General features: G+C 34.6%; 2 protein-coding genes across 4 annotated transcripts in view; one reads left to right on the forward strand and one right to left on the reverse strand.

The window, feature by feature from the left end:
- Positions 1 to 6,652, reverse strand: part of LOC144844264 (glyoxylate reductase/hydroxypyruvate reductase-like) — a 91,451-nt gene extending 84,799 nt beyond the window's left edge. Inside the window, exons 1-8 of one of the 3 annotated variants that reach the window (XM_078701095.1) lie at positions 6,466 to 6,652; positions 6,015 to 6,145; positions 5,459 to 5,531; positions 4,843 to 4,959; positions 4,442 to 4,632; positions 2,361 to 2,496; positions 2,071 to 2,201; positions 1,645 to 1,805 (exon numbers count right to left, since the gene is read on the reverse strand). In XM_078701095.1, coding sequence (XP_078557221.1) covers positions 1,684 to 1,805; positions 2,071 to 2,201; positions 2,361 to 2,496; positions 4,442 to 4,632; positions 4,843 to 4,959; positions 5,459 to 5,531; positions 6,015 to 6,145; positions 6,466 to 6,530 — 966 coding nt within the window. In that variant the 5' untranslated portion in view covers positions 6,531 to 6,652 and the 3' untranslated portion in view covers positions 1,645 to 1,683. Of the gene's footprint in view, positions 1 to 831; positions 1,806 to 2,070; positions 2,202 to 2,360; positions 2,497 to 4,441; positions 4,633 to 4,842; positions 4,960 to 5,458; positions 5,532 to 6,014; positions 6,146 to 6,465 lie in introns of those variants that run through there. The other 2 variants (XM_078701096.1, XM_078701094.1) reach the window with 2 other exon arrangements.
- Positions 6,653 to 6,896: 244 nt separating this feature from the next.
- On the forward strand, positions 6,897 to 9,157 carry LOC144844703 (prefoldin subunit 1-like). Its single transcript, XM_078701729.1, has 4 exons — positions 6,897 to 7,025; positions 7,460 to 7,626; positions 7,906 to 7,990; positions 8,385 to 9,157. The coding sequence occupies exons 1-4, from the start codon at positions 6,999 to 7,001 to the stop codon at positions 8,472 to 8,474; spliced, it is 369 nt and encodes a 122-aa protein (XP_078557855.1). The 5' UTR covers positions 6,897 to 6,998; the 3' UTR covers positions 8,475 to 9,157.
- Positions 9,158 to 16,363: the final 7,206 nt, after the last annotated feature.

Here is a 16,363-nt window from a genome sequence, read left to right on the forward strand (position 1 = left end):
TTTGATTACAGATGGGACAATATCTCATAGCCTCTTGTTTGTGAATTTGAATTTCTAATATGCTAATTTTTTACAGTCTATAATCTTATTCAAATGTTTCAACTACTGGTATTAAATATTTTTATTCTTTATTTTTATGAAATAATTTCATTTTACTGAGTGACCTCTTCGCACAAGAAGGGGCCCAGTACATGGCCTTGATAAGCCCAGAAAGATCTACTACTCTTTTAATAGTGTTTATAATGCACATATGAAATGTATGTACACAGAACGGCTTTACCTCATATGGCAGACATGGCTCGAACCATTGCCTCTCATATTCTAGTTAAATATTCCATACCATTATGCCATATGTGTACTAACTATATCCTTAGGCAAGATGCTTTACTCTCATTTCCTCGTCCTTCGAATGGGACGTAAAGCCGTTGGTCCGGTGTACATAAAAGAACTTGGTACACTATTCGCAAAGAGTAGGGGATCGTCTCCCGATGTGCTGATCTAGTAGGCGCTGCACTGCTGGCTGTTGTGGGTCTGTGGAGGGCCTAGGGTTAGGTTTTCCTCAGTGTCCAGTTAAGCTTGAGGACAAATATAAATATTTTTACCACACATCTCGAAAAACAATACCTTGCATTACTCCTTTTTTGTAAATTTCAAATACCGTATGTATACTTTACACAATTTTCCCGAACAATGTGTGGTGACTTTACAGTACATATTAGAGCATAATATGAAATAAAATTTCAAAAATCATATTTTTACAGTAAATATTTAAATACTGCAATTACACTGACAGAGACAATCGATTTACCAGACAATCACTTGATGGTGATAATATTCATTGTTAAATAAATGTTTAACTCTAATCATTTTCAAATGTAGGCTTAGTATAAATGTATCAACTTCATTTAAAGGTGTATACATATTTATAACATTTATATTCCATTGGTTATCTTATACACTGCTACAATGCAAATGTGCGTAACACCTTGGAATAAGAATATTAGACTATAATGCATAAATTGAATGGTGCTTACATTTCTTAAATTATCTTGAATGCGATAGGATACTTTGTTTTATTATTGACATAAATGTGTTTGGATATTCATCTTTTCCTTGCATCATATATTGCAAGAATTTACAATGGTTGCCAGGTTATCAATTCCAAAATAAGACATAATTTATTATTGTTCATTTCAATCATATTATTTACACTCTGGCAAAGTTTCTTTATATTATTTGTAAAAACAATAACATTTTGCTTAATCTGGTAGCAAATGGTATAAATAATAATATCTACATTTTTTTAAACTTTTATATATGCATTAATATGCAGTTTGATACTATTTAAGGGTTATGTGCAATTTAGTTTGATGTGATTTGAGAAACTTATGCATGTTTATTTGGGCCAACTTTTGTAAAGTGTGTGATGGAAATTATGTTATGTTCGAATCTGTTATTAATTGGTTATAAATAGAAAAATGAATTTGTTGTTGTGTGGCTTGCAAATAAAATCTACATGACAATTCAAAATATTGATTGTTTATTAATTTTATTTGATTGTTTATTCATTTTAAATTACATTTAGTGTATGATTGCAACATAAAATGTTAAAATTTACAGCATATGATAATGCTATATTTTAACTGTCTCTGCAGGCAGTATCTTCCCTGCCTCTATAAAATGCTATATTTTAACTTGGTGAGGCATGGGTGTCCCCTCTATACCAGCGACAAGGTTCTCCGCTGCCAATATCGTCATTGTCTCCCTTGTATCATCGGTTGCACTACCAATATGGGGAAGAATAACTGAAAAAGATTTTTAAAAAAGTGAGTAAAAAGATCAATGCAAATCGAGAAAAAAAATGAGAAAAAGATCAACAAAAAATATAAAACAGCAAGCATATCCAGTATAGATGTCTGGATTACAAATGCTACTAATTCGGTTGTAAATTAATGATTAACTTGATCAGTGAATCAGTATTTCTATTTCCTAGTACCCACTTACACTCCTGGGTAGACATTGCACATATGGCTAAATGCACCGGGCCAAAAAACAAATTGTTTTCCTTACCACAGTTACTAAGACTAAGAAGTTGATGGTCAGTTGGAAGGGGCTCAGGAGTGGTCACATCCAGACCAGCTGCTTTGATTTCACCTGTCTTTAATGCTTTGTATAAATCATCTTGTTGGACAACACCACCTCTGAAACAAACACAATTAAATGTTTTATATTAGAAGTAGTTACTTGTAATACTATTTTGTTGATTCTTTGATGTGAGTTAAATACTCTTACAGTGCTGTTTAAAATTCAACCTTACAAATGACCAATAGTGATACGATGCATATACTTTAATTTATTACCTGCTTGTGTTAATTAAGATAGCTGAGGATTTCATCTTTTTAAAGGCGTTTGAGTTGAACATTTCCTTGGTGTCTGAATTCAAAGCACATGATACAACCACAAAGTCACTCTCCTCTAACAGTTGCTCAAATGATACTGCAAAATTTAACAAAAAGAAGTTATTTTTAACATTTGTTGCAGTACTCGTTCAATCATGGATTAAAGAATAGAAGGATATGCATCGACGTGAGATCAAGGGTTCCTTGATTCTCGCCGACAGACCGCGGACCGCCCACAATGTTACAGTTTAATTAACCGCATGGTAACAACGAAACGGTCGCGTGCCTAATATATTGTTTACTGCACATGTGCAACGACATTTAACCTTGTTGGCTACGCTTATTTCGCGCGTTCCTTGGTGGCATGATGTTTTAGCGCTAGCAACAAAGGTGACGAACACTTTATACGACGACGAATTTAGTTTAATCTTTCTGATACCAAATAAAAACAATACTATATATATATATATATATATTGGCTTAGAATTGTAGATGCTATAATTGTAATTAGTATAGGTTTCTGCCGCGATTGATCTACGCTAATGTTTTTATGAAGTAGCATTTTATGACCTGTAGTAGCCCTACATCTGAGACAATAACTATTTGTTGTCTCAGCCTACATGTAAAATTATAAAATCAGCAAGGATACTACAGTAGGCCTAGGCCTTATAGGCTTACTAGTAAACCATATGATTTGCCGACATTGATACTGCTTAGGTAGGCCTAGGCTAATCTTAAGTGTAGTAGATACAACGTGTAATCATGATCTATATACTCACCGTTGTCTTATTGTGTGAATAATAATAGGTACTAATAATTAATTCGTTATTAAGTTCGAGGCGTATTAAGTTTGCCCTGCGTGTACTTTTCAAAACGACCGCTAGGTAACGTATCGCAACTATACATAGCCAGCCAATCCCGGATCAGGGATCGCTGTTTTCATTCAATTAGGCCCGGTGATTGGATGTGATATGGATGACATAACCACTAGCCAATCACCAGGCACTACAATTTAAATATAATCACATCGATAATTAAGGAGATTTATGAAGAAACCACTGCTTAGCCATAATATTAAAAACACGATTGTTGTATGTGTGAACACCGGCCACGCTAACAACATACATGGTCAAATGCATAATTTAATATTCTATAGATTAACGTAATTTTTAATGACAGAAGATGGCAGGCAAATAATGATAATTCAAATATAAAAATTGCATATTTTATTAATATTACCAACTACTTAAAATTACCAGTCGTAAGAAAGTTAACTTTTCGTAGTCCGATTGTGATAAAACTAAAACAGAATTGTTCAGCAATATATTTTTGTTGTCAATTAATCATCGACGCAGACATGTCAATAGAACATTCAGACTGCGCATACGATTTCTACATGGTTACGGTTTGGTCTCAAAAAATGTAACAGTTGATTCGCAGCGTTCTACAGATGGCCGCGGTTAGAGACACGGAGTTCAATGAGCGTGTTTGTTTGATTGGCAGCAGTGCTTTAGTATAGGCAAGCGCGTTGTAAAATCGTTTGATGTCACCGTCGATGCATATCCTTCTATTCTTTAATCCATGGTTCAATAAACCGCATTTTACAAATTGTTTTCACACCATCCCATAGCAAATACATAACTCTTCAATTACAGTTGGGAAACCAATGCTGTCTAAAGCTCTGTCTACACTATCAAATTTTATGTGATAAAAAATGTGATGTGCCATGTCATATGATGTCATACCACTACCATTATGGTCATCACACTTTTTTGTCAAAAGTAGTTTGATAGTGTAGACAGAGCTTAAAACCCATGTCTATTAGGCTTAGTGGTGCTGTATTGGTCATTATAAAAAAAAATTGGGATTGGTAAGCCACAATTATTTGTTACTCGATTTTCACTTATTTGCCTCTTTCCTTCATCTTACATTTGTCTGTCTGTCCACTCAACCAAAACTTACATTCATAAACAATCTATACATTCATTCATTTAAATTCATATTGCTTTTTAATTTTCAGTGTAATAAAAAACCCATCTCACCAAGTTCTGCAGCTACAAGGTTTGCTTGTTGGCTTGGAGTTCGATTGTTATACAAGAATCTCTTAACACCAAATGGTTTTAGTCTATTTGCTACAGCTAGGCCAATCCTTCCTAGGCCTACAATACCAACAGTGCTACCAGACAAACCTAAACCACACAACCAGTATGGTTTCCAGGTCCCCCATCCACCACTAAAATATATAAAAACTTAACAAATAAAATACAACTGTAGTTTCTGTCCATCTGTCTTTGTGGACAAACTAAAATTAAAATATGTTTTAACATCTCTAACAATTTTTTAAACCAAAATCAAAAGAGATGAAAGCAATTATAATTGATGTTAAAATAATGTACGAAATAAATTAACCCAGAAAATGTAAAATAATACTACATTCTATGACCTTTTCACTTCATTAACGCCTTCAACTATTCTCCGTGAAGCAGCTAGTAAGAGGGCGACAGTCAGTTCAGCTGTGGCATCTGTAAGAACATCTGGAGTGTAGCCTACTGTAATGTTTCTGAAAAATTATAAAATCACTTGTTTTGGTAAAAATGTTTAACTGAATGAATGATGGAGTGAAAGAATACATTTTGTGTGTTTTTCTTACCGTTGTTTGCACATAGATAAATCAATGTGATCATACCCAAAAGACATGGTACTAATTGTTTAACTGAATGAATGATAGAGTGAAAGAATACATTTTGTGTGTTTTTCTTACCATTGTTTGCACATTGTATTTTGCATAAGTGCCGTACGACTACGATAGCGATCGAGTCGGCAGTTGATAGTTTTATTTTGTATCTGTTTGTTTTTATTAATTTGTATCTGTTGAATGTCTATCTGTATATAGAACGCACCGTGTATGAACGGGTGCCACCGTTGTAAAGGTGTAGTTTCAATAAATTATTATTATTATTATAGACAAATCAATGTGATCATACCCAACAGACATGGTACTAAATGTTTAACTGAATGAATGATGGAGTGAAAGAATACATTTTGTGTGTTTTTCTTACCGTTGTTTGCACATAGATAAATCAATGTGATCATACCCAACAGACATGGTACTAATTGTTTTTAAATTACTACCTACAGAAAAAAAAAACATAATATAAACATTTTTTACATATACAAGTAATTTGCCATCTGCCATTCACAGAACTGCACAGTAGACATTTTCTTATGAAACGAACGAGAGACAATATATGTTTTAGAATTTGCCATCTGCCATTCACAGAACTGCATAGTAGACCCTTTCTTATGAAACGAACGAGAGACAATATATGTTTTAGAATTTGCCATCTGCCATTCACAGAACTGCACAGTAGACATTTTCTTATGAACCAAACAAGAGACATTATATGTTTCAGAACTATTTCAATGCCTATTCAGTTGATACAGTACTTCTATTAAAAGGGACATTTTTTTTTACCAAAGGACGTGTCCCTTTAATAGGTTTTTTTTAACTGTCTTTTGTATTAATTGTTGAACTACTGTATTTACTGATGTTTAACATGTTTCATGATAATGTTTAGCACAAAGAATTGCATATCTTATCAAGTGTGCCTTTACCTGCAGCTTCTATTACTTTTGCATCAATTTTATCTGACAGTAGACAGTATATACCGTCACATCCCACAATCTTCTTTAACAGTTCGTCCCTTGGCACCGGTTCATCGCTGTCCCACATGGAGACATTGTATCTATAAACGATTACAACAAAAAAACATTGCAAAATAATTAGTAGTAAAGTTTTAGCATTGGACAATCAATATGGCAATCTCTTTAAATCATAGCAGTTATAAATACTAATAATATAATAACGTTTGAATGACTTTTGAAACGAATGATTTGAGGTGCAACTTGACCATCAAATTAAGAAATTAGTGCGAATCGACCAGAGTAAACATGGAAGGCATTGTAATATTAACAAAACCACCATCCTAATTAAAACTAGGCCTACTCAGGGTCCGGGATTGTCCTACCCATGCTGCTCTCTGGCCGAGATTTATAAGCGTTTTACCTATTTTTTAGAATATCTAAACCTCTTTGAGATATTCTTCTAGTTACATATATGTTTCTGGCCATATTTAATTATATAAATTAGGTTGTACTAATGGGATACAGGTGTACACTGTTCACGATCTCTCCGCTCCAAGCTATCCGTCGTTCCGGTCGCTCCCAACTCAAAGTTGTTGGATGATTGGTACCTTCCTCTCCGTTGTATGGGCGCTTCCATTTTGTCGACTGCTTTACATATTGAATTATCAAACTTTCATTGTAGACATGCAAATATAATTATTTTATACTTAAATACATTTAAATCATCCATAAAAATTAAATTTACAAAAAAAATATTAAAATAAAAATTATTAGTATAATACTATTTGGATAGAATAGGAAATACAGAAGCGTTAAAAATACCGTACGCCTGTTGTTAAAAATAGTAGAGGGCGCTCTAACATTTTTGGACAGTACTGTTTCAGTTTTCGCAAATTTAGCTCTTTAAATTCATGTTGTTGTCGTTTCCTACGAGTTTATAACTATAAAAACACAATGAATGTTGATCTAGAACTTAAAAAGGTAAATATTGTTGACCATGCCAATTATATTGAGACCAGGGAGACGTATTATAGGTTAGGCATAGGCTACTAGATAGTAGGCTAGGCTTATTTTATTTATACATACTAGGCCTAGGCCTACTAGCTAGGCCTATTAGAGGCCCTCTAACATGCAGTAGAATACCGGCCGGCCTCCAACCTGGCTTGCTTCACACTAGCTACTATATATTCCACATTTATTGCTAAATAAAATTAAATGTTAATTAATAAATCAAGTGAAATAATTAAATAAAATGTTAATTTATTTTCAGTCACATTCAACAGGGAAACCCGCCACTAACAGAAATATATATATAATATAACAAAGTAGCCTGAAATATTTTAAAAATATTAATTATTATTATAACAAATTTGATTGAAATTCAGTTTCACAAAGCACTTTATTTTTTCACTTAGGCTTTCCAGGAGCTACAAGTGAAGATGTTAGAGACAACCCAACAGGTTAAAGTAGCAGACACACAGATTGAGTACCAAAAACGATCGCAGCAACATTCTAAGCTGACCAGCTCAGAAATTGGAAAGTACCCACAAGAAACCAGGGTCTATGAAGGTGTTGGCAGGATGTAAGTTCACAAATAACTGTAGAAAACTATTAAAAATGAACTTTCTCAAAACATCCTTAAAAACAAGAAATTGTTACGAGTTATTGTTAAGCTCTATCTACACTATCAAACTAAAAAAAGTGTAATTTGCCCAAATATGGTATGGTAGTGACATGCCCAAATATAGTAGTGATATGCCCAAATATAGTAGTGATATGCCCAAATATAGTCCATGGGAACATCACATCATTTTTTTGTCATATAAAGACAGAGCTTAAGTTGTTGATATTATTTTTACAGGTTTATTTTGCAAGATATCCCAAATATTCAAAGTTTGCTGTCAGAACGAGTGAAGAAATCTGAAACTAAAATCAAAGAATTAGAAGTAAGTAATTATTAAGTCCCGTTCCCTACGTTTTTTAGATCTAATTTAAGTTCACATACTACATTTAATGTAAAAATAAATACTATATGGTCCTATTGAGATAACTTTTTTTCATCTTTAAACAGTTAAAAATGTGAAAAATAAGTTTATTCTAATAATTTAAGCGGCCCGCTATAAATCCCAACATGCATTGCGCACGGATTGATATTTAAGCTTAAGGAATTAACACTATATTGAAGCACTACAGGTACGTACGTTAAAATATGCTAATCCATGTCAAGATTTTCTTCCTCCTTTTGTCTTATTTTTCCAAGTTTGACAGTAGTTTTAAACTTTTAGTTTGTTTTTCCCATTTTCTTTTCTTCAATATTATAATTTTAGTATTTTTTTTAAGTCAAAGAAAACGTACCTTGAGCGTACATTAAAGGAAAGTGAAGACAACTTACGTGAGATGGTAGCATCGAAACAAGCAACATTAAAATGAACAAACTACGTTAAGAGGCAGTATTGCGATAAAGAGGGCGCTATATTCAGCTATACGGTGATGAGGGCGCAACAGTAGAAAAACTTTGTATGTGTGGTGCAATTGTAAATGAATTGTGAAAATACAGTGAAGAAAGCTTATTCTCTGGTTAGATTTTGTGTAAACGCAGCGCAGTGGTCTTGCAAGCATACACCCTAAACAAAATCCAGATTTATTACTACTATTTGAATGTTGATATCCCTTTTGATGATGGTCAATAAATTGATTAATTACTGTGGGTTTGTAAATTGTAGTCAATTAAACTTTTTTCACCATTTATTATTAATAAGATTAATAAATAAAAGGCATGTAAATGGTAATTATTTTAGTTTCTTGATACAAAACCTGTCCAAATATGTTTAGGAATAATTATAAATAAATTTACTTGAATACAGTATCTTATATGTTCACCATTCCAAGGTTCATAAAGTAAAAGCCTGTTCTAGAGCTTGGGTTTCCACGAGTAATTTTACCCGATGTAACACTCGAACTGTGATTGGTCAGCTCACGTTGTTGCATTGCGTTCTAGTAAGAACCAATCCTAATAGTGTAAAAGTACACAATGTTGTCAGCTTGTTACCAAAATCGGACATATATATTTACGATTTTTGCTTGTTTTATAGAATAAAAGTCTTGCTACAGTATCTGGGTTTTTTTTTGCTACGCTATAATACCAAGATGTTAAAGGGTAGCTCCGTGTTTAAAACGTTTAATTGTTATAAGTAACAACATTTGACATTTTAATTTTTGACATCGTTGAAACAGAATAAGCATCGTACAATAACCCCATTATAAAGAAAGTGGTGCTACAGGACTCTTTCTTACGCTTGGTTCCCACTTGCGACGCAACCGACGCAAATGCCCTTCCAATAATTGTGTTTTCCCCCGCCTGCGTGAAATCAAACCTGCGATTTTTGCAGCACTGTTGCGTCGTAGGTTCGCACTTGTGATTACGCAATACAACACTTTGCGTCGATGCGCCGCTGCGTTGCGTTCTAGTGGAAACCACGCGCTTGTTACGGATAATCCGGTCGTTCGTTTTAGAACGTGGCGATTAAAATATCTTGTTTTAAAAGCTAAGCAGCATTATTAATTTTAATTTTAAAAAAAAGAAAAAAAACTAATACTTTGCCTAAATACCTTTAAAAAAAATACCATCAACTATATCAATAGCATCTATTCACTGTCCTACATCTGCTGCCATTCGGTATCATGCTAGCGAATAGAAAAAAAACGACAAGCTCTACACCCCGCGTCGATATACGCATTTTTTAAAGTTCAATAATAGATCTATTTTAAATGTTAAGGCATAAATGTAACTAGAAAATAGTGTATCTAGACTAAAATCCTTTTAATGTTAGTGTAATGTTGAAATTGTTGGGGTGCATGTGCATATTTTTCAAACTTTTCACTTCACTATGAATGAATCGTACCCATTAGCTGATGATGAGCACCTCACCACACCCAAACCAGCCTACGCCTTGCGTTATGCAGCCATATTTGATTTCGTTAAAAGTAAAGAATAAAATGAATAACTGACCTTGTTTTAGTTTTAGCTACCCTACTCTAGGCTCATTTGTTACAATGAATGAACCAGCTGAGTTGACAATGCCGGAACAAATCCATCCTTCAGCAGTCTGGATGCCGATTGTGTCGCTTCTTCACATTGTTGTGACGTGTACATGTGTGCGGAAATGTTTTGAGCGTGTTTACACGGGACACATACACACTGCACACGCCGCGCATGCCCCCTTCTATATAAGAGCTTTTTGTTAGCATCGATTGTGAAATAATATAGGCCTACGGTAGAGCTATTGGTAGCCTAGTAGTTCAATGAACTAAGAACTGTTTTGTGGACCGACCGCTACCCGATAACTTTTAGAATCCGACCATAGTTTTGAAACTACAAGTGTTTATACTGCTCGATGGTAGGGAACCACTTCCCCATAAACAACTTTTTGGTTGGAACTGGTCCTTGTTTAGTCGTACTGAAAATAAAGCTTCCATCTCTATCAAATAGGAGAGAACCACTCCCCTGAGAACCTTTGGCTATAGTACTGGGTTTTTACCCTCTATACACCGTCAAAAGCCTCCTGAATTCGTCCTTGTGATTTTTGTAATAAAAATGGGGACACAACATAATTACAAAACACAATTATTTAAATATTCATTTTTCTTTATTTTCAGAAACAAAATGTTCATGTTCAATTAATTAGGAAAACCTGTTTTTCTTAAACCTATTGATTATTGAATCCACAGGCAAACTCCCCTACTATACAATTAGGCAACGGGTAAGGCCTCAATCTCTATTCTCCATTATTATGTTTATTTTGAATTCAACGTCTACTTGTGTTAAATAAAAACATTGTTTTATATACTGTCCTGTCTTATAACATTCTTAATGTTTCCTCACAGTGTCTGGGACCATATCCATTTCTAGGACCATGTCAAAAAAGATTTCTTCATTTCAACCTGGTCCTGTTGTACAACACAATCTTTATTTCATGCACCACACTCTCTCCAGTAGAATTCCATGGCAAAATAATGTTCATCTTTGTATACCACAACCAAATGAATTTCCCAGTTTGAGATAATAAAGTTTCTTTGAATTCGATTGAATGTTCGTTAATAAGGTGCAATAGTTTGCATCAGTAGGAATACTACTTTGAATTAACTTTACAGTAGTTGTCATCTTGTAGTAACCGCGACAACGCCATTATATACGTTTGTGCTAACAGTAACGTTTCCATTTTACTTGTTTTTGATTGCGACGGATAGTTCGGCACAACGCGACGCAGCGCGTCCATAGCTTGGTTCATTTTACGAATTCTCTTTCGCTCCCTCGCGTTTACCACTTGTCTTCGGTCACAGTCGGTTATACTCGACGTTCTCGGAAGTGCAATTGATGTTCTGTTATTACAAACATGCTGTTCAGAATGTGCTGAAGCAAAATAATGATTGGATATAATATCGCTGGTAGATTTCCATTCATTTTTGGAATATTTTGGTTCGTGAGGTCCGTTGTCGTATTCGTTGACCACTAAATCATCGTGCAAGTCTATTGGACAATTTTCTGGCTGTAATGTTTGATCATGTTCAAGATATGTAACTTGTGCCTTACAACTAGGATATAGAATATATTCTGTCGAATAACTTTTTTTCTTTGTTACTGACATTCTGTCTTCGGTGCAAACAAATAAATGTCCTAACGTATCTTCGTAGCTTTTAAACTAATTCCGCAACAAACAAAACAAACGTACGTATGAGTGTCTAATTCAGTTTGTTTTCCACTAACTGGTAACATCACTTTTTAACTGGTATGGTATTTCTTTTATACACATTTTCTAAAATAACAGGGTATTCTACAAACGATGTCACGTGGGTTGTTATAGATCAAACACGACTACAATTACTGCGTCTTAATTCTAAATTTTAGTAGAATTTGTCTGTTGTAAATGAATGATGGCGGGTGGTGATTCAATTGTATTTTTTTTGTACATTTACAAACGAATACGAGGCAGACGACCGGACGTAAGATACAAAAGGTTGACGTACGATGTGGGTCATGACTTTTAGAGGAAAACGGTGGCTTTGTGAGCCAACGAAGAGGTTAAATTGCCCAATTATGATTCAACGTGATATATAACGTATTGTTACGGGCGAGTATGTCCCTGACACGCATCCGATTTGGTAGTATTGAAGGATTGATTTGACTAAAGAGCTTATATAATTTAAATTCAGAGTAGATATTTGTCCGACACAACATAACTTTGTTTAACGAGAACACATTTAGTAAATAGGGGTTGGTTGTATTGTTTCATAATTCAGGAGAAAATGTGGGGTCGTTGACGATACGTCACGTGTCCATCACTTAAGACACCTACGACGACGCCTCTGCACAGTACTGTAGTACTAGTAGTTGCAATTTGCTTCCCTCTTAAGCGTGGTTCCCATTAGAACGAAACGCAGCGACGTATTGACGCAAAGTGCTGTATTGCGTAATCACAAGTGGGAACCGACGATGCAACAGTTCTGCAAACATCGCAGGTTTGATTTCACGCAGGCGGGGAAATACAATTATTAGAAGGGCAGTTTGTTACATTGCGCAGATTGCGTTACGTTGCGTCGCTAGTGGGAACCAAGCTTTATGGCACTTTGCTGTTCTAATACACCTGTATATTATGCAGATGTGCAAAGTTTGCATTCTATATCTTACGTAGGCCTAAACACTCATTTGAAAGAACGGACCGCTCATGCTTTTGTCTCCGAATAGTTTAAATCATCATCATCGACAGCATAGTGTGTAACGTTGCCTTGACCGTCATACATTTAAATCATATCTAATACATATTTCAGAATGTGTTTTGTGTAAAAGGAACCAGTGTTCTTTGTGACCTGGTGCCAGCCACGCGCACCCATTCGTTATGACGTGTGTTGACACGTGACGCGTTCTATGGTCTGGATCCATTTCTTGTAAGTAGGACTAGGGATACGTTAGACCTGCAATATAATCATGATTTCATCTATCATGTATTCTGTTTTCGTATCAGTTAAGTGCTTACTGTTTAGAATATGATGATACAGTGTGTAACACATTACTTTTAAGGCGGCAATACTATAATGTGGGTATTTTAGTATATAGTGGACTTAACATGATATTATGTAAAACGTTTTTGATTCTAGTTTTGATTTTTGTAATCAAAATTAATAAAGAAACATTATTTAAAAACAGTGTACGTAAGTGCATAAGCATATATGACTATATTCAATAACATGAAACAACTAAATAAAAACAAAAATGTTGTCAAATAGATGATAAGAGAAATATAACCTGAGTTTATTATGGTAAATTTAATTATTAATTTACGTAATAAGATCAGCTTAACATGTATAAAAACCAATGTAGTTTAGAAAACAAAATTAATCGCACTTTCATTTGCAATATGTCAATAAAACAACAGCCGCTATATGACAATTACGTTATATTTGACTAAACTAAGGTTGGCCTCCTAGGGTGTTCATTCAATAAATTGTACAATAAAATTATTAAACAATAATATGAATTAATAATACACATAAAGGTCCAGATTTATACTCTCGATTTTTCTTCTGTCACAAACATTTTTATTTTTGATTTGATTTTGGTTTGTAGTCTGCAAGTTAGTTGAGTGGATGTTTTTCTTTATGTATTTTGTGTAACTCATATAATTTATTGTTACACATATTATATTTATATTTTTATATTATTTTGTACATATTGTTTTCATTCTGCTGCTATTCCTATACAGTATTTAAAAAAGAAACCTGAATGTATTGAATAATAAATAATAAAGAATTTACTGTATAATTTAAAAATAACTTTTTCCGGGCCTAATATCTCAACTTTAAAATAATATTAAGAGGTTTACATTGAGATACAGTAATACAATAATATATATAATATATACAATAATAAATACATTTGTCTTTCTCAATTTTGTTTTTTTAGCTATGATAAAATCAAGACGTGTGATCACCATCATTTTCCAGTCGCTTTAGTATTTCTAGGTCGCGGTTAGTCCAGCGTATGTATTCACAGTGTCGCATTTAAGCTATGATCGGGGCTATGATATAATCAAGATGTGTGATCACCATCATTTTCCAGTCGCTTTAGTATCTCTAGGTCGCGGTTAGTCCAGCGTATGTATTTACAGTGTCGCATTGAGCCTATGATATAATCAAGATGTGTGATCACCATCATTTTCCAGTCGCTTTAGTATCTCTAGGTCATGGTTAGTCCAGCGTATGTATTTACAGTGTCGCATTGATAGAAATAGAGGTGAAATTTTAACGTCATCCTTCAAAGTGATTTGCTGTCTTTGTGGCTTTCTTGTTTTATTCCAGTCGACACATTTGGTAACAAATGGATTATTGAGCGGAGGAAGCATTTCTGGCGGGAGACCTATGCTGCGAGTTGAACTTCGTCGTCTGCGAGGACGTCGTGGTTGCACATCTTCTGTAGTGTTCTCTTTGGTGTTGTGAATATTGATGGGCAATTCCTTGTCTAGAATGCTCGCTACTTTATACTTTAACTGAGCGTCTGTCAAGCGACCATGCACCTTTTCTCCAGTCACAGTTTCTTCATAAAAGCTTCCGTTCGGCAGTGTTCTTATAACAATCTCAATCGGAATGTAATCTTCTTTATTTAACTTTGTGTTATTCATTTCAGAATGTAACACGTTTGTTATCTTAGCTTCATCTTCTTCAGATATTGTATTCATTTTAAGATCATGCTTATCTGTCATTGCTTTAGGCATTGGACTGTCTGGACGTTTCTCAACTGGAGCAGACGGCACCTGCGGAATTTTCTTACGTTTAAATTTTCTTTTTGATCTCAACATTTTACCCAGAATTTTCCATGGTGCGTTTACTCGAGAAGTTTCATTTCTCATTGCTTCCTTCTTCAATTTACTGACCACAATATCCATATTGGTATGTGTATCGCCTACTTCTGCTTCAATTTTCACCCCTGGAGCAAATTCTCTCACTTCTTCCAAATGATCATCGTCTGCGAATGTGACGCGTTTATTTGGCCCGTGACTGCTTCCGGGTCGTGTTGGTTGACCGCTAAGAGTACCGATAGATTTCAGACGTTTAATAAGTTCATCACAATCATACGAACCTGAAACTGAATCAACGCTTGTTTCTTCTGCTTCCTCTGCTATGGAAGACAACGGAGATGACGATTGATAGGCGCTATCTTCATCCTCGCTTTCAAGTTCGTTTATTGTATCCAGTTCATTATCAGACGCATTTTCGTCGTCAATAAACTGTGAGTCTACAGCAAGGTGGATATTAACGCTTTTTCTCTTTCCATTCGTCCTTTTCTTTTTCTTCTTCTTAAGTCTATTCTTAAGACGTCTCTGTATAGATTTAGTATCGCTCTTTTCGGAGTCGTTCATCTTATTTGATGTTTTAACTATGGATTCCTCGATCTTAAATACAGTCTTAGCACGAGGTTTTCGTGCGACATCTTTATTAAATGGAGGCGGGAGTAATGGAAGACGATATCTGGTTGTTTTATGATCCATAGATGTCTCATGATTGTTACTGTAATCATCCTTTACATTGTTAACAAGGTTGTTATAGTTACTTTCGTAATCTAAAGTTTTTGCAATGTTCTTAACGTCTAAAGTCGGTACACTATAGCCTGCGCATAGTTTGAATAAAGATCTATTCCTTAAGTTATCTTGGATGATTTCTCTTCCAACCTGCTGCTGTCTTGGTCTGTTGTATTCAGGCCGCCTGAATGGCCGTTCACCTAACGCACGAGGATAACAAAATCGACGCTTGGCATCGTAAATATCAAGATCATCAAAGATCTCACTGCCAACCGAATTAGATCTTCTAACATTTGGTAATGTTACAATATCGTTACCTCCTCTTTCTTGTGCCGAATGTTCTCGTCTGTAATATATTTTTGGTAGACGATTGCTTGTTGTCTTCGTGTTACGGATTTTGTTGAAAAACTCATTTTTGAAATCCCAGCTAGTAACTGGTATTCGTCGCACATACATATCATGATTTTGATATAAGGAGACAGGCATCTTTCCACCTACTTTAGGCCTACGTCTTTTCTTTCCCCGTGTATCTTCGCTAATAAAAACGTAGACACGAAAATAACATAATTTACATGTTTACCAATATAGTAACATGGCAACTTAGACACTTAGATAAATCTGTGTTATAAACACTTACTTTCTGATATAGAGATGTACAATAATTGGTCAACAGTGGTCAGCCATTGTGTAGTTGATTGGCGCTACTTAATCACGACCCCATAAGACGTATCTAAGGCATGTGATCATTGT

Source organism: Antedon bifida, chromosome 6 (assembly GCF_963402885.1).
Source record: "Antedon bifida chromosome 6, ecAntBifi1.1, whole genome shotgun sequence".
Taxonomy (NCBI): domain Eukaryota; kingdom Metazoa; phylum Echinodermata; class Crinoidea; order Comatulida; family Antedonidae; genus Antedon; species Antedon bifida.

Bases quoted from the DNA above. Each gene is read 5' to 3' on its own strand.
- LOC144844703 (XM_078701729.1), top strand. From the start codon at position 6,999: ATGAATGTTGATCTAGAACTTAAAAAG. The intron at 7,026-7,459 runs GTAAATATTGTT...TTTTTCACTTAG, and splicing joins TTGATCTAGAACTTAAAAAG to GCTTTCCAGGAGCTACAAGT. The intron at 7,991-8,384 runs GTAAGTAATTAT...ATTTTTTTTAAG, and splicing joins CTAAAATCAAAGAATTAGAA to TCAAAGAAAACGTACCTTGA.